The 27116-nt window shown below is 44.3% G+C and overlaps 2 protein-coding genes across 2 annotated transcripts in view; one reads left to right on the forward strand and one right to left on the reverse strand.

Moving 5' to 3' along the window:
- SPAG17 (sperm associated antigen 17) overlaps positions 1–11013 on the forward strand; it is a 265350-nt gene extending 254337 nt beyond the window's left edge. Inside the window, exons 47-48 of the mRNA XM_084835270.1 lie at positions 7832–7969; positions 10672–11013. Of these exons, the coding sequence (XP_084691396.1) occupies positions 7832–7968 (137 nt within the window). The 3' untranslated portion in view covers position 7969; positions 10672–11013. The remainder of the gene's footprint in view (positions 1–7831; positions 7970–10671) is intronic.
- Positions 8717–27116, reverse strand: part of WDR3 (WD repeat domain 3) — a 52454-nt gene continuing 34054 nt past the window's right edge. Inside the window, exons 20-27 of the mRNA XM_084835272.1 lie at positions 21743–21793; positions 20642–20707; positions 19662–19754; positions 17157–17204; positions 16047–16090; positions 15533–15661; positions 14304–14397; positions 8717–12828 (exon numbers count right to left, since the gene is read on the reverse strand). Coding sequence (XP_084691398.1) covers positions 12673–12828; positions 14304–14397; positions 15533–15661; positions 16047–16090; positions 17157–17204; positions 19662–19754; positions 20642–20707; positions 21743–21793 — 681 coding nt within the window. The 3' untranslated portion in view covers positions 8717–12672. The remainder of the gene's footprint in view (positions 12829–14303; positions 14398–15532; positions 15662–16046; positions 16091–17156; positions 17205–19661; positions 19755–20641; positions 20708–21742; positions 21794–27116) is intronic.

Here is a 27116-nt window from a genome sequence, read left to right on the forward strand (position 1 = left end):
GGCACATGTGGATGCTGGTTTTGTAAGAAAATTGATGTAGGCTCATCTATGAGTCTCAGCATCATGGCTTCGGTGACTGAAGTTCTAATAAAGGAAATATGTTTAGTCGGATCCCCAGGGATGGGCTTATAGCAGGTATCATCCTCTAATTTTCTGTGTATCTCCTTCAAATAATCATCTCTGTTTAACAAAACCGTAGCCCCACCCTTGTCTGCCTCCTTAATCACTAAGGACTGATCCTGGGCCAAACGGTTCAAAATATTTCTATCCCTCTTGGATAAATTATGCCGTTTTCTTGATGATGTATTACACTCTAATTATTTAATGTCCCTGAGTACCAGTTATTCATACACCTGTATATAAGGATTCGAAGTGGACGGAACAAAACTAGAACTGGGATGAAAAGGAGAAGGTGCGGACATTTCCCCTTCACCGAAAAAATCCCTCCATTTTAATTGACAAAAAAGATGAAAGAGATCCCCCCATGTATGAAAAGCATTATGTGTGGAAGGAGGAACAAAGCTAAGACCCAAATTCAAAACTCGTCTTTCATCCTGGGATAATTCACGGAAAGACAGATTCACGGCTAAGGCCTGTGGTGTTGTCTGCACTGCATTGTACCCTTATATTATAACATTATATAATTTACACTTGTGTGTTCCAGTTGTGTGCAGCTTAGCATTCTTGGGTCTTGAATCCAAATTAGAGCCATAAACATTAACCATGACAAATACCATATTTGTATATTTAACCACCAAAATAAGAAAACGTCCCTCTGGATCAGTTATTGCTTGTAATACTAATATTGTTTTTTCATGTATAAGTATGCCCACTCTTTTAGTTGTCTTAGAATTACCACTAGCATAAACCTCTCCTACCCAATCTTTGTAAAGTCTTGCCTTTAACTTACATCAAAAGATGAGTTTCCTGTAGCAGAGCATCTTCCGTTTTGAGCTTCTTAAGTTTGGAAAGCACTTCATGGTCTCTGTGCATCGCACATATGGGCCCTGTGCCTGTGCTGAGCCTTGATTCGGGAAGCTTCTATAGCTGCAGAATTTGGGTGGGAACCCCTCCCCTGCTGTCCTAGTGCACATGTTCCTAGTGGGTTCCTACTCATTCCCCCAGTTCTCTTTCAACTGCCATTGCATGTGCCTCTTACGGAGCTTTTCTCATTGTTCGCTGTGTTAAAAAGTGTTTTTCTGATGAAAAGCTGAGGTTTTTTCTTTCTTTTCTCTCTCCTGTCAAGTATTTCTCCCTGTCTCCTGTTATTTTACTTTCTTTTGTTTCACAAACTTTCAAAAGTGCACCCGCTGCGGGGCAAGACTGCCGCCCTCAGACAAGCAGTCTCTGCCAGTTCTGCCTTGATGAGAGGCACATCGTTGAGGCTTGTCCTCACTGTGAAGCCTTCGCAAAGCAAATGGAAAGAAACAGGTCAAAAAAGCAGTAGTTTGGAAAAGGGTGCTGGAATCAGTAGAGGAGCCGGAAGATATGGCAAACCTGCCACTTTTGCCCTCACACAACCCGCCTGCCATGCAAGAGCCTGCTCCAGTGTCAAGGTCATCATCCCCTCAGCATCATACTCGGCCGAGTACACAAGATCCCCCCACTCTGGGCCGATCTTTGGTGCTCACACTGGCAAAAAGAGTAACAAAAAAGGCAAAAGTCTCTAAGCAGGCTAGTTTTAACACTCAAAATAATTCTAAAGAGTCATATGATTTTGCTCGTGATCAAGCATCAGGATTCTCGGGTATTTCTGACTCTGTGCGAGCACCTTGTGCCTGGTATCAGTCCATGCAGGTAGTATTGGCCAGCACTCTGGCCAATACTATGATGTCCATGCAGGTAGTATTGTCCATGCAGTATGTCCATGCAGGTAGTATTGGCCAGCACTCTGAATTGGGATGAACAGCCAACTGTCCTGCTTGTTTCAGTAGACACCTCTCAGACAGCAGCTACCACTACAGGCTGCGTTTCCCACTGCTCCGCCAACCCTTACTAGTTGGGTGCAATTGTCTGTACCAACAGCCTTACCTGCTTCTCTGCCTGTGTTATTTTCACCCATTCTGATGGTGAATCCTAGGCAAGAGGGAAAGTCTATCCTGATAAAATCTGCATTGGAAGGCGAGATCTGGGACCCATCTCTGATGGAACCAATCTCTCAACCACCTCATCTTTACAGGTTAGAAAGCCATGATACACCCCTTAATCGCCACCCACATTCACTGGAGTCATTGTGGTCATGTGCCTCCACTACGAGAGGGCATGCTTGTAGTTTTTATGAGTGAAGCCAATATCGGGAATGGTCTAGGTCGCCACTCTCGGAGTGGGACTGCTGTTCAGCATGGAACGTGTGGTACAAGAGACCCCAAGATTGGGTTGACTACTATAATGAGCCATACAGCCACTACCACTCTTGCCATCCTGACTGTCCCTACTGGGGAGAAAGGACCGTTGACATCCATCAGCTACAGTGTCAAGGCCTCCAGACCAACTGGTCCTTTCCTTGACCTTTGGTGCTGTTTGTGCCACCTATTCAGCAGCCACCACCAGTTCAGTAGCAAGACATTCAGCCTGCCTTACCATCTGGATGATGTGCAGCCAAGGAAACCACACAGCACATCAACCTTCTGGAGCTATGGGCAGTGGAAAAAGCACTTTGTGCATTCGAACTGGACCTGGTTTACAGACTAGTCCAGGTCACTTCAGACAACATGACTATTGTTGCATATTTGAACAAGCAGGGAGGTACCAGATCTCTCCTATTGCTGAACCTTACGCTCCAGATCTTTGACTGGTCTGGTCTTTGATCCATCGAATCGGACTTGTGGCGATAAATGTGACTGGTGCTGACAATGTCCTCGCCGATCAGCTCAGCTGGACTATGCTGACCTCCCAGAAGTGGGAGTTGGACAGAACAGTTCTGAGCAGCCTCTTCCAGCTTTGGAAGATGCCAGAAATCAACCTTTTTGACAGAAGGGAGAATGCAGTTTGCACAACATTCTGCAGCAGAGCGGGCCAAAGCCTGGGCTCAATAGGCAATGCTTTCTGATTTCAGTGAACGAGGGCACTGTTCTCCCTGTATTCCTCATTTCCACTGATGACCAAGGTCCTGGTGGAGATTGAGGCGGATGTATTGCCCCTGCAGTAGGCCTCTTAATTTAGTGGTGCCAAGATAGTGATAAATCAGATTCAGGTTTACTTACAAGGAGTACTTTATTGAGTACAATCAGCATGCAGGCATACCCAATGGTTGGATCAGACAGTTTCTCTGAACCCAGAGCCAAGGGGTACAATGGGTTTTATACCATACATGTCAGGAGTGAGGCTGCATCACAGCAGCAAGTGTTAATTAGTGTTCATCTGCAACTTTCCCAGCATAGACTAACTGTACTTGTTCAGAAGGAAAACGATCAGAACTTTCCCAGCACAGCCACTTGTAAATTGGCATAAACATAGCCTCACTTCTCAGGCACATCCTAGGCCCTGATAAGATCCTAGCCTTCATTAGCATGGAATGTGCTGGGGCCGCACTATCGACCTTTGACTCATCTCACATGCTCACAGGCCCACTAGCAAGGAAATTGCACCAATAATGAACCTAAGCCAAGCATTATGGATCTCTAGGCCCCTCTAAAACTACAGGTGACTTGGTTACAGGCCTGGGGCCAGTACAGCAGATGGCACTGAATGCATCATCATGGCACTGTGGTGGCCACATCAGCCTTGGTTTGCCTTGCTACTCAGGTTGGCAAAGGGTTGGTATTGATGGTTCCCAGCATATCTATCTCTCCTCACGAGAGAGAAGGGCCGGATCCAACACCCAGACCTAACAACTGTCTGCATGACAGTGTGGAAGATCAGGTGACAGATACCACTTCACTTCTGGCAGAGATCCAGAGGATTCTTGATGCCGCCTGTAAGCCATCTATGCAGCTTATTCTTATTTCCTAGTCAAGGAAATGGCTGCTTTTTCTGCTTTTGCTTGTGAGCAGGGCTTTCACTCACACAGGTGCTATTTGCACCAAATTCTCCAGTTTCTTCTGTCCCAATTCGAAAGGACTCATATTGTAATTTCTCAGAGTTTACCTCTCTGCTGTCTCGGTGTTTCACCCTCCTGTTGAGGGATTTTCCGTGTTCTCACATCTGACAGCAAAAAGATTTCTGAAAGGGATCAAAAATCTGGTGCCACCAGTCTGCTGCATGGTACCGAACTGGAGCCTTTCTGCGGTGCTTGAGGCACTTTCATCAAAACCTTTTGAACCACTAGCAACTACAGACCTACACCTCCTATCATGGAAGGTGCTGTTTCTGGAGGCCATTACATCTGCACAACATGCCAGTGAGCTCTGCATGCTCAGAGTAGACCAACTTTATCTCACATTTCACCAAGATAAAGCACTGCTTGGACCTGACTCTGCCTTTTTACCTAAAGTTGTGTTTGCGTTCCATTTAAATCAGGACATTGTTTTGCCTGCTTTCTTTGCTTCTCCTTCTACAGCTTTGGAGTTGATCCTGCATATACTCGACGTTCGTCATGTCTGGCCTTTTGTAAGTTGAGGACTGAACGCTTTCGACTGTCATCCTGCCTCTCTGTCTGCTACGGCGGCAAGCGCAAGGGCCCGCCTCTCTCGACTCAGAGCTTCACAATGTGGGCCGTTAAGACTGTCGAGCTGCTCCAGTCCGAGCTCACCCTCCTCGTGCAGTAGCAACATCAGTCGCATTCCACAGGGGGGTTGTGAACTGTGCTGCACTGCAACCTGGTCGACACCGTCCACCTTTGTAAAACATTACAGACTGGACGTTTGGGCTGGAGCTGGCTGTACTTCTGGTCATGCCGTCCTCTCCTCTGTATTGCAGTAGGACATCGGCCCACCTCCGTTGTGAGTCAGCTTGCTACTCGCCCGTATGTGTGATGCACAGAGACCATGACGAAGGGAGACAGGTTGCTACCTGCAGCTGTAGTTCTTCGAGTGGTCATCTGTGCATTCACATAACCCACCTGCCGCCCCCTCTTCGGTGTCATATATACTATTATATATCTAAAACATGTATGAACACCCACTATGTCATCCTTGCCACTCCATTTACAACTTATGCAGAGCCGTGCAAAAGTCTCAGACATATGAAATCAATACACAGTATAAAGTTGAAGATAATCCACTGTTCCTTCTCTTATATTTCTAAAGCATTCCATCTCCACAAAACAACCCATATACGAACAGTTCCACTGTTGCATAGTCATAACATCTAAAGCTGCAATAATTATGCTTATAACAACAAGCTAGGCAAGTAAATTGATTGATAGGCCTTACATTAAGAAAAAAAAGTGAAGAAATGTTTTTTAAAAAAGCCAACTGACCACATCCTACCCCCGCCCCCCCAATAACAACAAAAAGAATACAAAAAAATAAAAATCAAACCTAAGGGTCCATAAAGAAAGATTCCAAAGAACAAAACGAAAAGGGGAAAAGAAAAAAAAAACCTGCTGCCCCAGGTCAGATGGCAGCATATCCCGCCCACACTGCCCGCCACTCATATTCCTTCTACCTGCAACAACTACAGATCAAACCAAGCATGATATTATATCCCCAATACTGATTATGTAAATATATGCACATATGCATATGTAGTTCTGATATGTAAATCTCTCAAACTCAAGTTCAGGCAGTAGTGGGGGAGGGGAAAGTAAGAAAAAAAAAAAATACATTCCATGTTGATACACTTGCACAGAAAAAGACCTTGAAGCTTTAAAGCTTTGGGCTGCTTCAGCCCTCCTCCTCCCCCCCTAGCAGTTGCACTCATGCAACCGAGATAATCTTTCGCTGCTGGTGTGTTGAACATTTTCAGACCAGATTCCATTCTTAAACAGAAGACAAAGGAAGATGAATAAAATACTGCAGATTCCTGTCATGGGCCAATTCTCGAGATATAGAAAAAGCACACGGTTTTTCTGATATCTCTTTTGTATAATTTGGGAATATCATTATTTGCCTTTTATCAGCTTTCTGCTTCATATAGACTAGATCCATGCCCCTGTGCCTGCACAAGGATCCAGGGTGTACTAACCCCAACCATCACACCAAACTTAAATTTTGCCCTGTGAAAATGGCGTTCAGGGTGTCCTGGATGATTGCTTGCTTTGTCTGCCAAATCTAGGCTTGATCCAAGCCCGTGTACCAGCACAGGGACCCGTGTTTTAGTAAACCTATTCCTAATATGAACTTTAGACACCCTAGTCTTAAAGCTCTCCCCATCCAGACACCATGATCAAAGGCAGCATGCCTGGAGTCCTGGTTGATCGCTCACTTTGTCTGCCGAATATAGGCTTGATCCAGGCATGCGGGGGGGGGGGCACTGTAGGGCTACATCAGCACTGCAAATTAGTCCATGTGTGTATGCACAAATACCATGTGTTCAGTATTGGGGCAGAGTACAGACTGGGCCCCATCATCGCCTTGATCCAGCCATGGCTGAGCCAGAATTTCAGTCTCGGTTGCTCTTAGTGCTCTGGCACTGGGACTTGCTTCCAATTAAATGTGGTTGAGATCAGACTGTTGCTGCAGCATCTAATGCAGCAGACCCTCCATCCCCAAGTGCAGGAAGTCTGTGTAATGTAGTGATGCGAATATGGTACAGACCAAGTCGGCATTTATGGATCACCAAAATGAATAAAAGCCTCACTAAGCTGCAACCACATCAGTATTTAAATCAGGGGTGATTTACAGCCTGTTTCAGCCCAAGGGATGAATTCCAACCTGGGAAAAGCAGAGTGGACTAGGCCAAAATGCGATTACTACCGATTTTAAGCCTACTTAGAACTGAGCAGGACAATCACTCAGCACCACTTCCAGATAGCATCCCAAATATGGCACCACACCTCTGCAAGTTTGCTGTCAAGCAGTGGTGCAGCAAAGCAATTTTAGATCCTGGACTTAATGGTCTTGGGTGGGTGGGGGAGCTTTAGATAGTCATATGCATTAGTTCAGTTGCGAAGCACACAACTATCATTTCTCCCCTCCCTGCCATTCCATAATTAACCTGTGGTAGTGGGGAAAATTACTAGTGCAACAGGAAGTGAGTGCTAGTTAGCAGAACCAAAAAGACTGATTCCGAAATGGGACAAGTCAGCAGAGCTTGCAGGAGGGAGTTCTGCTGATTTATCCCACTCCAGAGTCATTTTGGCTGGTTTCTGGGTTACAGAATGAAGCACCAGCTTCCCATTGCACTAGTGGCCGTTCCTGCAAGAGCCTGCCAATTTTCTTCACAGTTCAGCTCTGCACTTGTGCTTTGTCTAAGTCAGTGGGGCGAGGGAAGGAGACAGTCCAGGAAAGCAGCACCACTAAGAGGCCATGGGACTCCTTTACACTGGTTCAACCACAAAAACATACAGATTAAATTCAGACAAGAGGAACAGGAATCAAGGTCCACAAGCCCAAACAAATTTCTGGATAATGATGAACAGGATGGGAAGTAGTTTGCTTCACCACCACCACCCCCAACACACACAGAAGCTACTTTGCATTATCTATTGGAGCTTGGTAAGTTGCTCCCCTGGGAGAAGCCAACAATTCATCCCGCTGTTGAACAGGGTTTTTTCTTCCTTGATTAACTGTACTTCAAAAAACTGTTGCCCCTTTTCTGGTGAATATACTATCTGTGGCCTTATCTCTCTATTCTTGTTTTCTCTGCTTGATATGTCACCTAAATTGGAAGTGCCAACTAGTGGCTAGAGCAATCCCCACTGTTTAAACAGATTCCCTTTCCTGTTAGTCACCTTCCAGACTTCTTGAAGGTGTTTTGCAAAACAGTGTCCATCCTTAATGTCTTTCACCAGTCTTAACATGCAACGTCTATGAATGCAGACCACCAACTTACCCTCAGGGCAGAAAGGCCTCCTCCATCCGGCTGGTTCCAACAAGTCCGATGTCTCGCTTTAGGGTCATACTACCTCGTAAGCTTCCTAGTTAATGTAAGTAATTGCATTTAAACATGGAAACACTGTTCTCCATATCACAGTGAAGGCTTGTAGCAACTGTACTGTGCATTTAGAAGTGTTCTTCTTGCATAAATGGTAGGTAATGTCATCTTGTGGTGAATTTAACATTAATTATGAACATGAGGACCAGGCCTTAAGGGGAGGAATAAGTTGCTTTCTAATAAGTTGCCCCTTCTTGTATCGCTGCTTTGTGCTGCTAGCAAACAACTTAAAAGTCCGGCCTCTAAAACTGTATCGTTAAGAGTCAAAGGCAGCAGTAGACCAAATGGCTCCATAGCTAAGGAGTGTCTTTGGTACATTCTCTCCCTTTGTTAAACTTCTGAATGTATTATTTTTCCTACATTTGTAGCCCCCTTCATAACTGTTGATGATTTATCGTGTGTGTGTGTGTGTGTTCACTATTAGCTGATCCCCTTCTGTCCAAGGGTTCCCAAAGAAGAATTGTGATAAGCTGCCACCATTCAGGTTAACCCTTCAGACACGACCTAGTCTGTTCAGCTGCTTGGGGAATTTTAAGTCCTCCTGCCAAGATCCCTGCTCTTCAGGCCAACTCTAGAAAAAATTAAAAAGTTCTTTGGATTTACATGCCCAGAGTTCAGAAAACACAGATGTTAACAAAACTTTGTGAAATATCTTATCACAAGGGCTAGCTTAGTGGCTGTGCAGTCTAGTACACAGGGAAGCTTTTGAGAAATTTCCTTTTAAAACAATGTAGCCTAATGGCCAGACATAAAAAGTTTATTGGGGGGAGGGAAGAACAAGGAAAAGCACACACAAAGAATTCCAGATAAAAAGCAATAAAGCCAATGTTACACAGTTATGTGTTATGTACTTGAGTAGACTTTTGGGTTTCGGAGCATATTCCAAGTTCACTGTAGAGCATGATCTGAGAGCGTGCATCTTTGGACTCCTAATAGATGTTTCCAGGAAGCCAGGCTGAGGGTGAAGTTTCTCATATTTATGGGAATCAAAGTCCAGTAAAAGCTGGGGGGCCCAGCGGAGATGGACTGCTGTTTTGTCCGGTGATGAGATAAGCTACATTCCTGATATCAGTGGTGTAAGTCAGCTAATCAGAAAATTTAAAGACCAGATCTACTTCCCTAACAACTCTGTTAGCTGGTTTAACCTAGCTGCAGTATTGTGAAAAAGAGACTAACTGTGGATATTTATTCAGTAACGAATTTCAGGATATATGCTTATTCAGGCTTCACTATAAGGGTGAGAAACCACAGAGACACTAAGCTATATCTCAGTATAAAGGTTCATCCTAAAATACAGTAAATTTTTCCCCAGATTAAAAAACACCCCCACAAAAACACACACACAAACAATATCTGAATGCTGGGTACAAAAGTCAGTGTTGCCAATTTTATCAATCAACTATTTATGCGATTGGGTTCAGCTGTTGAGAACATGGCAGTTGACAGCCACATCTCAAGGTCGGTGCATAAGCCCGACACTCTAGATGGTCACCTGCCCTTAAATGTGTCCCTGGAAGGAGACACCCAACACAGTATACCCTCCTGCTGAATTGCCCCATGCCCCACATAAGCAAAAAGAGGAGAGCCAGTAGTCCCAATCTTTCAGCTCTTTGTAGAAGGTCCTGCCTGTGGTCTGCACAGACATATTTATATGTGTGGAACTACAAAGAACTCACAAAGAAGATCTGGACCTAAGCAGGGGGAACAAAATGTAAGAACCCCCCTTGACACCTCCACCCCAACAACTATATTAGAAACTGTTCTTTCTGAAAACAGTTAAAGGAAGAAGTTGTTGTTAGAAACTTTTTGAATCTCCAAATTATGGGAATAATTCAGCCATAGCTGCAGTTATTTTAATGGGAAATGTTTAAGCATATCCTTCACGTCAATAACATTTTTAAGTATTAAACTTGGCTGGAACACAGGCTAACCTCACCTATTTTTGTGCATTGTCTTTTAGTACAAACAAGTCTCCTCTCCTTACACATTACCCTCCCTTCTCAGTTACTTGTAGAGCACGATCATACCGTCGTTCCTCAAGCCAATTCTAAAAAAACAATTTTAATAATGTGTGCCAACCTCAAAATGTACTTTCTAAACTCAGGGCACCGGAGTTCATAAATCACTAAATCTCATGCATAGCTTCCATGCTAACTATTCGGTGGCCACCTACATTAGAGTCATGGGCTGCAATGGTTACATGACACCACCTAAGTAACCCACTGAGACAACAAGTGGTATAGCACTAACTCGGGATCTGTGGGGAAGAGAATGCTGACCTGCTGTAGCTCAACTTTAGCTCATGCTGTATCCATTGTGCAGTGGGTAAAATAGATCTCTAGCCCCTGTCCTCCGACTTTTGTGGCTGAGAAAGGAACTGCTTTCAGCATTTTTTTGCTGGGTTTGAATCCTCTTAAAGCATGTTCAGCTGATCCAATTATTGCATTTCCCTCTAAAGATTAGAAATATAGACACAAATAGCAGCCACAGTGGTCCAGAGTGCATAATTTTCCAGGTTTCAGGTTCCTTGTCGCACATTCCTTGTCTCACTCCATTAGCAGAACTTTAGCATCATCCTTACTGACAAATCTCTGCCACATTGTCCTATGAGAAACTTTTGTTGCTGGAACAAGAACTACAATGAAAGTTGTACATATCCTGGTATCTCCTAAGTCTGTTTATTTTGTTTTGCAGAAGACCGTGGCAGGCCTGGAATAAAAATTCCAACATCGTGACAGCCCTACAGTGATATGATTCTAGTCTAGCAGGAATGTTAAATTGATGTTTTTAAAGTTTAATAAAAATTCCCATAAATTTCTTTACTAGTGCTTACCCAGTGTGTTGATGCACGTCATACCACATCACTTCTCAGCATATCATCAACCTACTAATATGAATATTTAGCCATAAACCTACAGCAATAAAAATGGCTTCCTCACTACTGTGGGCACTCAGTTTGTGGTTTTGACGAGGATTATATAACAAAGGAGCTGGGAAGTAAGTTTTCTGCTCAAAATCTACCACAACGAAAGACAGCTTTATTGAAGGAAAACAGCCACGCAGCAGGACTCTGTGCCCAATACCACTGGTCTTGAGAGCAGTTACGAAACAGCTGATTACCAAATACTCTTGAAAAGAATCCTGCCCCTTCCTTCCCAGTGAGTAGAGAAATTGGCCACTCTCGGGCACTGTCCAGACTGTAAGCTTCTCCTTGCCCAAACTCCAGGAGACAAGTAGGCTATTGCATACTTAAACTAAGCAATTACCAGCATTCACTGGCATGAGTCTGGTATTGAGTGGTATCTCATTAATGCTTTTTGTTTCCAATACTACAGATATACCTACAGAGTGCAAAGTTAGGGGAGGACTGAAAATATTTTGAAATATTACTTGCTTAACCTTAGGTGCTGGAAGTCCTTCTAGCTTCGATAAAGAAAATAGAACTAGAAAGAAATTAACCTTCATTTTGCTACTACACATCCAGAGAACTAATGTTTAGCTCACAGAAATCGGCTTCTAAATAAATAGCCAGTGAAGGAGCTTCATTGGGGATCCACATGTAAAACTGAGCCCACAACACAAAGCAAGTTCATGGCATGTGCTAGTTAAAATGCAATTGATGTCAGTATTCAAGATACAGGACTATAGTAGTTAAGTATGGAAAAGTGAGTCTCGCAGCCCACAGAGGAAAGGTCTCACCGCTTTATCTGAGTGAGCAACCTATGGGACAGCTTGGGGTGCCTTCTCCTCTAAAAACTTAGGTAAAAATAAATGAGCCAAATGCAAAGAGTGATTACTCAGAGGAAAAGTATGGTCTTGTAAATAAATTCACACACACTCTTGCAGTTTATGAAGGAGCAAACAATCAGAAATAGAAGTGGCTACTTGCAACATTATTGGGTTGAGAAAGAACTTGAACACACTAAACATAACCAGGAAAAAGGGAAAGACATTGTTTCCAACTGGATTTGAGAACAAACATTAGAATTTAGTTATTGTTTTGTATTTGAAATGTGTGCATATTAGAGCATCTAACAAGGGCTAGGCTCACTTTTTCCACATATACCCCACACGATAGCATACATAAGAGCTCCCTGTCACATTCTTTACTACTCTGTTGCAAATGCCTAACAACCTGCAAGATGGTTTTTATTTCCTCATGTCTTTAGTCAACTTTACTTCATTTAACCTCAAATGACACCAAACCAAGCACTTCAGATGAGGTTCTCAAAGCATTTCCACCACTTCAACTTTTAAAAGGCTTTAGAAATAAACAGCAGGCCAAAAGTGCACACTATTATATTTGCAATGATTTGGGGGCGGGGGGGCTGTTGCAAAACAAGGCTAACATGTTTCCTGATTCAGAATGTTTTGGCTTTGTAATGTTACATATCCAAACCTGATTGCCTGTGTGAAGTGAGGTCACCGTTTTGCCTATGTGGCTTCTGATTACCTGGGCAGGAAGAGGACTGGGTTTTTTTTAAGGCGCCAAATAAGGAAAAGCAGCAGCAAACAGAAGATGAAAGGTAACCTGGAGGTGGGGGTGCAGAACCTCCCTTTTGATCTGAACTTATCTGTGGGTGAGAATGCAACACAGCTCTATTACAGTTCTCCACAGAACCATTACCCCATCCCAAACTCATGAAATCCAGCACACCACTGCTAGAGCATCCTACCCCTCCACTGACTGTCTGGTTAGACCACTGTAAGAATCATTCTCTGTTTCTTCTTTCTCTTCCTCTTTTTCTCCTCAAATCGGTCTGTAGCATCAGCAAAAAAAGTCACTTCGTCTTTGGCCTCAATTTCTCTCTTTAGGAACTGGAGGCCAGCCATATTAAATCCCAGCACATCCTGGAGACAGAGCATAAGCATGCATAGGTGAGAAAGAAGTGGGGGGAGAGTATACTTAGAAAGCACATCAGGGATATTCTGACATAACTTGGCGAGTTCAGTGGTTCTTTTCCTGCTATTCTAATGAATACAAGCTACTTTACCAAATAAACCTTACTTTAGAAACAGCCTCAGTAATCCTTACAACTATCCTGTAAGGTTTACCAATGTTATCCTCCATCTATTGCAGGTGGGACTCAGAGAGTGAAAAAAAGTGGCTTGCATTAGGCCATCTAGTAAGTTCAAGGCCGAGGAGAGGTTTCCCAGCTCACACACTTAACCCTGCTCTATTGTATATGTATTTATTACTCTTGGGCATTTCACAATAATTAAAACCATAAAATACAAGATGATAAAATACAATATAAAACATACTGCATAAAACTATAGCATAAAATAAAAATAATAACCAAATAAAAACTAGCAGCAGTGCAAAGATTTAAAATACAGTGACATTTAAAACAACAGAAACTGAAAGACTAAAATGCCTGGGAAAGTAAGGTCGTCTTCACCTGGCACCAAAAAGAGCACAATATAGGTGCTAGGTGAGCCTCTCTGGGAAGCTCATTTCACAATCAGGGTGCCACAACAGAAAAGGCCTTCCTCTTAGTAGCCATCCACCTCACTTCCTTTGGTGGAGGCTCCTGGACAAGGACTGCTGAGGATGATCTCAGGGTCCAGGCAGGTAGAGGTATGGGAGGAGATGATCCTCCAAGTAACCTGGCCCCAAGCTGTTTAGGGTTTTGAATGTTAATACCAGCACTTTGGACTACAGCATGTATGAATTACTCTCACAATGGAGATGCTCCTGAAACAGCCTTCTCAGCCACTAATCCGTATCCCAGCTGTATCATTTGCAGGTGCTTGCTACATCACTCACTCTAGCACATTGTGCATTTTCCCACCCCACTCTATATTCCTACCAGCTGGGGAGGGAGGGGGTGGGGGCATGGACTGTGATGGAAGCATGCTCTATGGCAGGAGTCTCCAATCTGGTGCCGTCCATATGTGTTGGACTGCAGCTCCTATCATCCCTATGTGCCTCTGATGTTTACCAGAACAGGGATTGCTTGCCATGGGGGCCTTTTTCAGTGATGCCCTTCACACAACCATTTGTGCTGACCCTTTACTGCAGCTTGCCACATAAAGTATTGCTAACACAGCTGAACAGACCCCAAAGAGCAAGCTCGAACAATTAGGGAAAGTCTGTAAAATTAATCAGGTGTAATATTATGAATACTGAACCTCAATATATTAAGATCCATAATGAGAGGCAGGTGGCACTATGTTTAAGATATTCAGAACTCACTTGCTACCCCGCTCCATGCAGCCACTGGAAGAGTGATAAAGCAGCTGTAGAACTTGGGAGAACTGGACTGGCATCGAAAACATGCTTTACACTCTGTCTCAGAAACATCTCATAGATGCATGCTTACCCTCACTTGACTGACTTTAAACATGGTGGTTTTCTTCAGATTCTCCATCACCCGAACAAGTAGCTGATTGCTTGTGATCTGTCCGAAGTGTATCCTGGGAGGTGAGTGGAAGAAACACACACCCAAAACCTTTTAGACAACTAAGGCATTTGACAAGTTCTGGTTTCCTGGCTAATCCAGGAGATCTACTCTTTTGTTGTCTTCTGACTGCAGGAATAAAAGAGGTGCCTGAGGTTTCAAGAGCTACTTCAATGTCTTAGAGCAGGGGTGGGGAACCTGCAGCCCACACATGGGGGGAGCCCAGAGGGAAAGGAGGAGGAGAAAACACCTGGGAATGGCCAAAAGGGATGCAGTGATGTAAGAGGGTGGGGGTGGGGGAAGCCCTATGCAAGCAACCAGTTCAGACATCTGGCAAGGAGGGGGGGAAATGAGGCAGTCAGGAAACAAAAAGGGACAGAGTGAAGGGTGGAGAAATCCTCTAAGTGATCTGTCAGATCTCTGGCAAAAGTGATCTGTCCCTCCCCTGGCAGCCTGCTCAGTGGGGAGGAAGAGGGAGAGAGACAGAAATGAGAAAGGTAGAGAGAAATAAAAGGGGGTGGCCCTGGCGACTCCAGCCCCACTGACTGCTGGCATGCAGTCCCTGGCAGATCACCCCTGCAGGAATGTGGTCCTCAACAGAAAAAAGGTTCCCCCACCCACCTGCCTTAGGGTGTTCCCATAAGTCTTCACCCTAAATGCAATTTTCAGTCTCACACGTGCCACTTCTGAAGACTCTTAAAGCAATAGAGAAAGCAGAAGGCAGCCACTTTTTACTTGAATGTTCATGCCGGTCAGTGTGGCTTATATGGCCTAAAGAGATTATGGGTTCTTCTCCTACTACAAGGGCTGAATGAGCATTAAGGAACTGAGCTCCAACTCAATTTACACAGCTGGAAATTAGTGTATGGAACAAGTGTTATAGGAGGCGCTACACGAGGGGCAGGAGTTACCACCATTTTGATAACTACTTTCAGACACTTGCCTATTAATACATTAACTTAATGCCACTGGAAGCAGTAATCAGTATGAAAGCCTGTCTTAAAAATCCTGAAACATCATCTCTATGACACAACAGAGCTCCTTTTTTTACAACCGTTCATGCACAGGCTCAGCATCAAGGCACTGGGCTAGCCATGGCCGACTTCAAAGCCATGGAGATTCTCTGCACTTTCTTTAGCTGTAAGATTTACCTGAGCAGAAACAGGAGAGACCGGCAGAGTAGCTCTACCTCTGAACCACACTGAAGATACTGATTGAAGAGCCTAAGAAGGTCAGGCACGTATGAGAAGGGCAGCACCAACAGGGATTCTTCCAATTCACTGTGGGGAAGAGCGGAATGTAAGACACCAACATCTCTCCCACCCCAGGCAAAATCGCAAACTAAGCTAAAGCACTTAAGATCCTAGTGCTTGAGGATTCTGGGTCCTTTACATTCCCCAGGATCTTCCCATGCCTGCACAGATTTTGTATTCCAGACAGAACTCAAATGCAAATGCTTTATTAGAGAAAGTTATGTCAGTGCAGTGGCTTCTTGCAAGTTTGATGAATCTGCAATATGTTTTGAGCACACAACTTTTATTTTTCTGCACAAAATATGCACATCTTGCTGTAGCCATCTTATTTCCTATTACAACAACTCCAAGCAGCCAGGCTTATTAACCCATTCACAAAGCCTTCGACAGCAAGAACCTTCCAGGCACTCACCTTGACTTCACTTTCTTGAGAACATCTAGTACATAAGCAAAAGGCTGTAAGAAAAGACAAAAGTGGATGCCACTGTTAGCTCAAGTTCTTCATGGGTAAAATCTGTCCCTTGGCTTCAGTAAGCAGGAAGCACAATTTTAGGATGCATACTATTTTATTACTTATGAATTCATATTTCTCAAGGCAAAAATGCTATCTGTAAAATTTATTTTCCTATGAGGATTAGTGACAGAAGACAAGTCATACAGAAGACGGTGTTTACAGTAAGCCTGTTAATTCTCTCAGAATTTCCAAAAACTTTGGAATGCAAGTGCATGCAGACAATCATTTGTAATCTTACTGCTGGGTGACAAAGTAGATGGCAATCTAGCCACATGGCAAGACCAATGTTACCTTGCTTCTGGAATCAATAGCAAACTTATATCATGAGACATGGTAAAAATCCACCTCCCTGCACAGTCAGGTGCTACAGATGACCAGCTCACCACATAGCCACAGCTGTCCATGGGGAGCTCAACCACGAGGCTCGCCACATGGCCAATGGCTGCCTGGATGCAGCCTCAAAAATCACGCAAGGGTTCTGCTTCACACACTTCCACTAAACAGCCTGAACTACTTACAAGCAGCTTTGAATCCGGCCTCATTCTCACCAAGGTAGCAAATCTGCATTTACATTATATCTCTTCAGAATACAAGTGGGGAGCTCACGTGATTGTGAGCGCTAACCTAAGCCTTGTACCAAAAAGGAAACTGAAGAGAAAAAGAAGGAATTTGAGAAGGGGGGAAATGAAGATGGAAGGAAGGGTATATGTTTTTTTAAGAAGAAAACAGTTGAATTCACTAGAGAAAGAGAAAACACAAAGCTGACTTTTGAGACACATCTGCCAATGGACAGAGAATGAATGCAAGTTAACCTAAAGTTAAGCAATACATGTCGCTACAGAATCATACACTAAATCAAAAGGAACAAAACACATACACACACCCCAACCCATGATGACTGCATCCAATCACTCATCACCAACACTCACAATCCTGAACACAGGATCTGCTTTCATACCAAGAAAAAACAGATTAACATTCCAGGAAGTGGCCACACATTACACTTACTGAAATATTGCCATATGCCTGGAGGATTGGGTTTACCGGAAGAGGAACCTGCAGACAGAAAATGGGTTACAATTTAGGCAAATTTTGCCCTGTAGGCAGACATGCTGGTTGACGTCCTTGACTTGCCCAGAGTCATTTGCTAAGGTGACTGCTTTTGAGAAGATTTAAGTTATTATTTTTAAAACCTTTTAATTGGCAACGAGATCAATGTACCAAGAGCAGTGAGATCTTCAGTCCACTGAGTGACAGGCGGTGGGTGTTCTTCCTTCCAAGCTTGAGGTATAAATCTCTTTGCGACTGCAAGGGCTCCCAGTATGCACGTTTGCTGTCCATCTGTTAATCCCCACATCGCAGGGATGTAATTTAAGAGTGTGTACACATCTGCTATTATCACAGATTTTTCAAGAACAAAATTTATACAAGCAATAACTTCCAACCAAAAAGAAGCCGCTACAGGACATGCCTCAATGAAGCATTGTCCTCGTTATATTGCCAGCTTCCGCTGAACAAACCTCTATGGTTTCCAATATAGACAAAACATCATTTTTTGCTGAATCAGTCTCAGTTTTAAATACACAGAAAGAGTACATATGGAAGCTAAGGCAACCTTCCATTGATTAGACTGTATACCACATTCCAATTCCTCATTCCATTCATCTCTGACCTTCTGAACATCTACTGTACTACATTCCAAAATAGTTTTACAAATAGCTATTGTACTCTTAGCTTTCTGTAAGGAACCAATTAATTTCTCCAGTGGTGCAGGAAGCGCTATATTCAGACCATTGCTGATGGTCTATATATAGACTCTAACAAATGCTGAAGCTGCACATACGGCCAACTAGCACTAAACAGTAAATGATACTTAATCTGCAGTACTGAAAATAGTAAAAATTCATCATCCAAACCTATTAACTGATCTAAAGTATAAATTCCAGGATCAGCCCAACTTAATCTTGCCTTACCAAGGACCTCCCCATATCACCAACTTTTCCCTGCCTGAGCCCCATTTCTAAAAGGAACCTATCATTCCTCCCCTATTTCTGAAACCCATGATGCTGCATGGGTTGCCATGTCATCTGAATGCAGCGCAGTGCACGGCAAGCATGACTTCTTACCCACGCCACAACCCATGGCTTACAGTAGGGGTTGTGGTGTTGGCAAGAAGCCACCATTGTCATGCACCACGCCAGGTTCAGACAGACAACACAGCGACCTGTGCGGCATCACGGGTAATTATGCAAATCGCAGTTGCACGCACAGAGGAAGAAGCCACAAGGGCTTCTTTCACCCCTACAATTGTCCAAATGTACCCTATGCGTCAGTGATGGCCAGGTTCAGCGACACAACAACCCATCGTGGGTTGTGTGAAATAAGCCGAAGTGGGTTGTCGTATTGTCTGAATCTGGACCACATCCTGCAGGGTGGCTTATATTTTTGCCAACAAGCCACCTTGACAACCCATGGCTTGTTCTTGGGGTTGTTTAACCCACAATGGGTTGGTGTATTCAAACCTGGCAGAGCCAACCCACCATGGGTTAGGGTGATCGGGCAGCGAGCTGCTCGGCAAGAGCAGAAAAAACCCTGCTGCTCTTCCTGAGCAACCTCGATGGGCTGCAGTGACAGCCCTTCTACTGCTGCCCAAACAGCACTTTGGGGGCTGTCACTCATTCGCCAACCTGTTTTTATTGAAAAATGTGCCACATTTTTCAGCCCCATTTCTGCAAATATTGGGGCCTGAAAAAAAAAAAAGCCAGGGAACGAAAACAGGATCGTGACTGGAGCAAAGTCCAACTGCTGCAAAGTCCCGGAAAGCCGAGGTGGGTGGGGGAGAACAATCCATGGTAAGCCCAATCGTCTGTCGGGCACACCATGGGTTGTTCTGTGAACAACCCACACTGGCTTGGGTTTGCTTGACACGGCAACCCATGATGGGTTGTTGTCTGAAACAACCCATGGTGGGTTAGTGTGTCATCCGAACCTGGACCAGTTTTACCAGGGTGGGTTGTTTTTCCCCAAACAACCCACCCTGATAACCTACGGCCCGCAGTAGGGGTTGTTTTACCCACAATGGATTGGCGTGTTGTCCGAACCTGGACATGCCAACCCACTGTGGCTAAAGGGTGTTGGGCAGCAAGCCACTTGGCAAGAGCAGCAGAAACCCCTGCTGCCCCTCTCGAGTGTGGCCACGACTGCTTTTCACTCTAACCCACAGTTCAACAAACAACCCACACTCAACCACTGACTGTGGGTTAGCATGTTGTGTGAACCCAGTCACTGTGGGTTTTTCACAAAACAACCCACAGCGCACAGCTTGCCACCTATCGTGGGCTAGCATGTCATGCAAATGTGCCCGTTGCATAGCTTGTTCGGCAGGGTGGGTTATCATGCCACGTGAACTGGACAAACCTGGTAGGCTCCTCCCCCTTGGCTTTTTGAGAAGGTAAGTGTTTAGATCTGGTCACACTGTACTGAATTTAACACAGACCATACTTCCTTCCTCACCTCCTTTCCAGCAGCTCTGCAGATGGCTTTGTGTTCTTCCAGCTTGGCAGTCTCCTCTCTATAAAGCTCAATGGCTTCCATGATGCGCTCAGCCTACAAACACAAAAATAGCTCGCTAGTGGCTGAACAGGACAAAGCGAGTTAATGCAGACCACATAGGTGCACATCGGAGCGATTACACGCAGGATGCTGAAATAACCAAACGCATCTTGCTCCTCAAAGATCTCTGCTGTGCCACCCTCTAGTAGCGTTGAATGCCTGCTCTGGCAAAAGGAGCCGAGATATGGCTGACGTGGCAGTGCCGTTTCCCCCTTGGCTATACTGCTGCTAAGGACAGTCAAGCAGATAATCCTCACACAGGTTTCTGCCAAGGTCAACAATGACTCTCACCCACGGAATACACAACCCATATATTATCGGCAAACTCCGTCTCTTGCTGAAGGCCCGCTGAGGCAAGAAGACATGCCGGCTAGTTCAATGGGCCCATTCACACGATCAGATAACCCACCACGGCTTACTTAAGCCACGGTAGGCTGAGGTGCATGCCAGAATGGGCGGGCAGCCATTGTGAATATTCAAGCTGCAACCGGGGCTTGCATGTCATCCAAACCTGGGCGGTGGGGGTTGTGGGAGTTAAACAACTCTTGTATAACCCATGGCCTGTTCTAGGAGTATGCAAGGGTTGTTTAAACCTTGCACAACACCCACCACCCAGGTTCAGATGACACAACAAGCTGCGGCTTGAATATTCAAAACTGCCCGGCACACAACACAGCCCACTGCGGGTGGGCTGCAGTGATCGTGTAAACCAGGTCAATGTATTAGGAAGTTTGGGCTAACAGATACAGAGAACTTTACACAGAGCATGCAAGCAAAGTCTGCAATTATTTGTTTAAAAAAGAGGAAGTTATCTAGGCCATTTCCCCCTGCTATAAAAGAGAGCACCCATCAAGACGCACTACAGGAGGGGTGAAACTTACTGCCTTGATGGTTTCAATGGTCTTCTTCCCTGCTAATCCAGCCTCTCCTTGAATCTCCCCAGCAACCTGGAAAGAAACAAGAACAGATTTTTAAACTACATCCTGTAAAGCGGAAGTCTCCAGCAGTATCACACTCTCCATATCACCACAATTGCAATTTTATCTTCAGTTTGTTTCAAATACCCTTGAAGTTCCAAGTTTGAATTTGAATGGTAATAAATGAAGGATTTCCAAGAAACTGTTTATAGACTCTCAATCATCTATACCAGTAATCTTTCTTTTAAAATTTATATCCTGCCTTTCTGCCAAAAATGGCACTCAGGGCAACTAATGATAGTAAAACACTGATTACAAACAACCTCAATTCAACTATAAGAACAACTCATTTATTTTATTTTATTGATCTACAACTACTTTATATAAATGTTAATTTGCTAGACTGACACAACAAATTGCATTGATTTTATTATGAGTATATGGAGGGAGGAGCATTGCAAGAAAATGAAGGCCTTTTTCCTGACAAAATATAAAGTTTGAGGCAAAATGAATATACAGATGAGCCAATTCCCCTATTAATTTTCAAAGGGTTAAGATTTTATTCAAAGAGCATCACACAGAAAAGGCAACTGAAATTCTGGATAACAAAACAAAAAACAGGATGATAAAAGTGGAAAGCAAATTTGGAAGTTTAACATATGGCCATCATTCCAGAGAGTTCATGCATTTAACTCTGATTACAGCCAATAGCGTAGCCAAAAAAGAACAAGAAGAGCTACAAATCAAGTAGAGTTAGATAAAATTTAACAGGATAGCAAATGTCATGTTGCCTTTTCTTGAGGGAGTGAAGAGGAAGAAACTCTTGGATTGTATCTTGATTAGAACCAAATTAGAAAACATTAGAGCAGAATCAGCTTTCCAGCACAGGTTCTTCCACAGCTTCTTCAGACCTAAAACGGCCACACGGAACAAACCTGATCCCCTGTACACTGAAACGTCCTTTCCATTCCAGCTAGAGAACTTGAGGTGCCCAAGAAACTCCGCTACTCACCAGGAGCATTAGGAGCAAGAAAATACTGTGATCTTGAAACAGAAGTTACTTACCACAGGCTGGTCTTCCTTAGCTATATTATCTTCATACTCCATTTCTCTTTGCTGCAGAGAAAAAGTAGTCAGTGTGTCAGCATTAGCAAGCACATTGAAACAGCTCTTCCAGATTCAGAATACCCAAAGAAACACAATCCCAGCATGCATCTCCTCCCACCCAGCGGAGATTTTCAGGTGGGATTTGTGGTGGCACCCACTCCATCAAGCCACCAACAGCGGCTCAACCTCCACACTGCTGCGATCCTCCTCCTCCTCCTCCAGTTGGCTGCTTTATTACATTTTTATCCTGCCTTTTTTCCAAAGAGCTCAGGGCGGTGTATATATTTCTCTCCTCCCCACCACTTTTATCCTCATAAGAACCCTGTAAGGTAAGTCAGACTGAGAGATTGTGATTGGTCCCACGCACTACATCACACTAGCTCTCAAATTTAAGACATTCGTTAAACCCAAGAAGGCATTCGGCCAACTGCCACATTTTGCTTTTTGCTCTTCTTATCTGTGATTTTGATGTTTGATTACTTTATTGCATTTTATGTGTTGTTTGAAGATCTGTGTTCAATATCAGCCTATCATTTGACAATGCAAAGTTGCCCTGTTGCTGGAGTGATGCTGGTTAGTGAAAGGCAGCTGTGGGTCTGGTCTTTCCTACGTCAACTGCAATAAAAGTGCAATAAAAGTTGGAGGTGTGCCAGAGAATAATTGAGTGGGTGCTGGGGTAGTGGAAGACAACATCTACATGAAACCCCTGGGAGAGTTAGTCCATCCCCTCATTCAGCTGAGGGGACATGTAAGCTATCTTTGCATTTCTTTCTGCATCCATTTATCACTTGTGTGTAATCAATACTCAGTATGTCATCCATGTACTGAGGTGTCACTCTCATTTTCATCCAACGCAGGCCAGGTTGTGGCCAGACCAGTGTTTAAGCAGGGCCATGGACTGGACAAGGGGAAACAAACAGACTCAATCCAAATACTACAGAGGTATTGGTTAGGTGATGGTTCATCAATCCAGCTGAATGGTGTTCAGCCTGTTCTAGATGAGGTTCATTCCCACTAAAGGAGGAGCAGAGGAACTTTTCCAGTACAAAGACCAAGCTACCATCTGGGAAAGGTCTCAGGCCTGCATTCTATCTGTGGGCAGGGCTAAAGGTAAAGTAGATAAGAGCAATTCTCAGTGCTTAGCAGGGAAAAGCATTCCAGCAGCCAACAAGCCCCTCCATACAAACACCAGAGAAAACGGCAGGGGCGGCGGGATGGGGGACAACAGACTAAAGGTAAGAGCCTTTTAAAAGGAGACATGTTCACCAGCAAAGGCTTTGCAGGCCAGAGATTCCCCCTGCCCTGCCCTAAAGGATCAGATCTGCAGTCTGGAGATGCTTATTGATCCTACACTGTAATCAGTAGCTCAGGGAACCTCTGTGGTTCAAAGAGCCTAAAAGTGCCTAATATCAGCTTGGGCTAATGCACAAGCTGCAACCTTACCTGGATGGAGATAGCTTGGCCACAACTATCCATGCTCTGGCAACCTCCCGTTTCAATCATCGCAATGCATTGCACATGGGGCTGCCTTTAAAAAAAGGTTTGGAAACTACGAACCGCTGGGTTACTAACAGGTGGTTTAACCATATTACGTCTGTGCTGCACTGGTTCCCAGTTCATTCCAGTTCCAATTTAAAGTACTGATTTTAACCCTTAAAACCATAAACAGCTTGAGACCAGGTTACCTGACAAACTGCCTTCTCTCATATGTTCCCTCCCAAACCTTAAGGTCTTGCTTACAGGCCCTACTCTAAGCGTGCTCACCAAAAGAAGTGAAGCAGGCGACTGTCAGGGAAGGAGCCTTTTTCGTAGTGGTGCCCCGGTTATGAAACAGCCTTCCCAGAGAGGCTCACCATCCCTGTAGCCTTTCTGGCACTAGGTGAAGAATTTTCCGTTCACCCAGGCCTCTTAATGGATTCATTCAATTCTCAGGTTTTAAACCTGGTATATCTAATTTCGGGGTGCTGTGAGTTTTATTTTGTTGTCATATTTAATGTTGCTTTTGACTTTATGTTCTATTTTGGATTTAAATTGTATTGTAAACCACCCAGAGAACTTCATGTTATGGGACAGCGTGCAGATGTCATCGCCCCTCAATTCTGCCACCACTATGTCCTTTCCTGAGGAACCGAAACAGCTGCTGGGAGCCCCTGTGGTGCTCCTTCTTTGGAGAGCAATCCTCAGGTGAAGGGGGCCCCTCACTGGACGGACCTGGGGAAGAGACCCTTGTGGAGGGGCACCTGTGACTCCTTTGGTGTTTATACCCAGATCTACTGGCTTTAATCCAAGGGGGAGGGAGACGTGAAGTTGGGGGTAACAATGGACGTAGGCGCAGGCACTGCAATGGAGAGAACAGCTCTGACAGCGCCCAATAATAGTCTTCAGACACAAGTAGGAAGAAAGCCAGACTATGAAGCACATGGTCTTCGATGTCTATATACTAATGCCCAGAGTATGGGAAACAAACAGAACGAACTTGAACTGTTAATACAGGAGGGAAATTATGACTTGATCGGTATAACTGAGACTTGGTAGGATGACTCCCATGACTGGAATACAGCAACTGAAGTATATAACATGTACAAAAAGAACAGGAGGAACAGAAAGGGAGGTGGGGTTGCACTATATGTTAAAAATACATATATCTGCACAGAAATACAGGAGGATGAGCTTGGCAGCCCCATCGAGAGCATCTGGGTCAAAATAAATGGAGCAAAGAATAAAAGGAACATGGTGGTCGGAGTCTACTACTGGCCACCCAATCAAGGAGAAGATGAGGATGAAACTTTTGAAAAGCAAATAGCCAATGTTTTAAGGAAGCATGATGTAGTGGTAATGGGGGACGTCAATTTCCCCAATATTTGTTGGGAGACAAATTCTGCAAAACATGGCCCCTCCAGGAAATTCCTGACTTGTGCTGCTGATAACTTCCTCCTACAGAAATTGAAGGAAGGAACTAGAGGATCGGCTAACCTCGACTTGATCCTAACCAACAGAGATGACTTAGTGGATAAAGTAGCAGTTACAGGAACTCTGGGGGAAAGTGACCATGTTATACTTGAGTTCTTGGTTCTGAAGGAAGCAAAAGCCAAGTGTAGGCAAATGCGTACCCTGGACTTTAGGAAAGCCAATTTTAATAAACTCAGAACAATGATAAGTATGGTCCCATGCCAAGCAGCTCTAATGAGAAAAGGCGTCCAAGATGGGTGGGATTTTTTAAAAAAGGAAATTCTCAAGGCACAATTACAAACAGTTCCAACAAGAAAGAAAGGTGGAAGACAACAGGAGAAGCCAATGTGGCTTCACAAAAAGCTTAGAGATGACCTGAAAACAAAAAAGGACACATATAGGAAGTGGAAGGAAGGCCAAGCTACAAAGGAAGAGTACAGGAAGGTAGCACAGAATTGCAGGGATGGTGTCAGGAAGGCTAAAGCTGAGAACGAGCTGAGCTTTAGTGAGGGATGCTAAAAGCAACAAAAAAGCTTTCTTCAGCTACGTGCACAGTAAAAGACAGAGGAAAGAAACAGTGGTTCAGCTACTAAATAAGGATGGCAAAATGATAACAGATGACAAAGAAAAGGCAGAGGTGCTCAATTCCTACTTTGGCTCAGTTTTCTCCCGAAAGAGAGTCTATGAGCTCCCTGGCAAATGTGAAGTACAGGCTGAAGGGGCAGGATTGCAGCTTGAGATCGACAGGCATATGGTCAAGGAATAACTAATTACTTTGAATGAGTTCAAATCTCCAGGGCCAGATGAACTGCATCCTGGAGTAATCAAGGAATCGGCAGAAGAACTCTCAGAACCACTGTCTATTCTCTTTGAGAAATCATGGAGGACGGGTGAAGTGCCCGATGACTGGAGGAGGACTAATGTTGTCCCTATCTTCAAAAAGGGCAAAAAAGAGGAACCTGGGAATTACAGTCTGACATTAATCCCTGGGAAAATTCTGGAGCAGATCAATCTGTAAGCACCTTGAAAACAATGCAGTGATTACTCAAAGTCAACATAGATTTGTCAAGAACAAATCCCGCCAGACTAATCTGATCTTGTTTTTTGATCAAGTCACCTCCCTTATGGACTGTGGGAATGCTGTGGACATAATGTACCTCGACTTCAGTAAAGCTTTCAACAAAGTGCCCATGATATCCTGATGAGCAAACTAGCTCAAAGTGGGCTAGATGAAACAAGGACCAAGTGGAATCACAGTTGGCTACAGAATCGGACTTAAAGAGTGCTTATCAATGGGATCTTCTCAAACTGGGGAGAGGTAACAAGCAGGGTACCGCAGGGCTCGGTCCTGGGCCCAGTGCTCTTCAACATTTGTATTAATGAGTTGGATAAGGAGGTGCAGGGAATGCTTATCAAATCTGCAGTTGACACAAAGTTGGGCAGGATAGCTAATACTCTGGAAGACAGAAACAAAATTCAAAGTGATCTTGAAAGGCTGGAGCACTGGGCAGAAAACAACAGAATGACATTTAATGGGGATAAATGCCAAGTTCTGCACCTAGGAAAAAGAAACCAAATGCACAGTTACAAGATGGGTGATACTTGGCTCAACAATACTACAAACTAGAAGGATCTTGGAATTGTTGTCGATCACAAGCTGAATATGAGCCAACAATGTGATGTGGCTGCAAAAAAGGCAAATGCTCTTTTGGGCTGCATTAATAAAAGCATAGCTTCCAAATCCCGGGAAATACTAGTTCCCCTGTACTCTGCACTGGTTAGGCCTCATCTGGAGTACTATGTCCAGTTCTGGGCACCACACTTTTAAGAAAGGTGCTGACAAACTGGAAAAGGTTCAGAGGAGGGCAACAAAGATGATCAGGGGACTGGAAACAAAGCCCTATGAGGAGAGACTGAAAGACCTGGGCATGTTTAGCCTGGAGAAGGGAACACTGAGGGGAGATATGATAGTGCTCTTCAAGTACTTGAAAGGTTGTCACAGAGAGGAAGGCCAGCATCTCTTCTCGATCATCCCAGAGTGCAGGACATGGGATAATGGGCTCAAGTTACAGGAAGCCAGATTCTGGCTGAACATCCGGAAAACCTCCTGACTGTTAGAGCAGTACAACAATGGAACCAGTTACCTAGGGAGGTGGTGGGCTCTCCCACACTGGAGGCGTTCAAGACGAGGCTGGACAGCCATCTGTCAGGGATGCTCTGATTTGGATTCCTGCACTGAGCAGGGGGTTGGACTTTGTCTTATAGGCTCCTTCCAACCCTACTATTCTATGATTCTACCTCAGGGCGCATGCTTTTTCTCAATGTTGTGAGATTTCTTATGTGGAGAGCTAGAGCACAAAGGGCTGGTGCTACACGATTTCAC

The sequence above is a fragment of the Heloderma suspectum genome, chromosome 2 (assembly GCF_057233095.1).
Source record: "Heloderma suspectum isolate Gila_16-S chromosome 2, 16-S_ref, whole genome shotgun sequence".
Taxonomy (NCBI): domain Eukaryota; kingdom Metazoa; phylum Chordata; class Lepidosauria; order Squamata; family Helodermatidae; genus Heloderma; species Heloderma suspectum.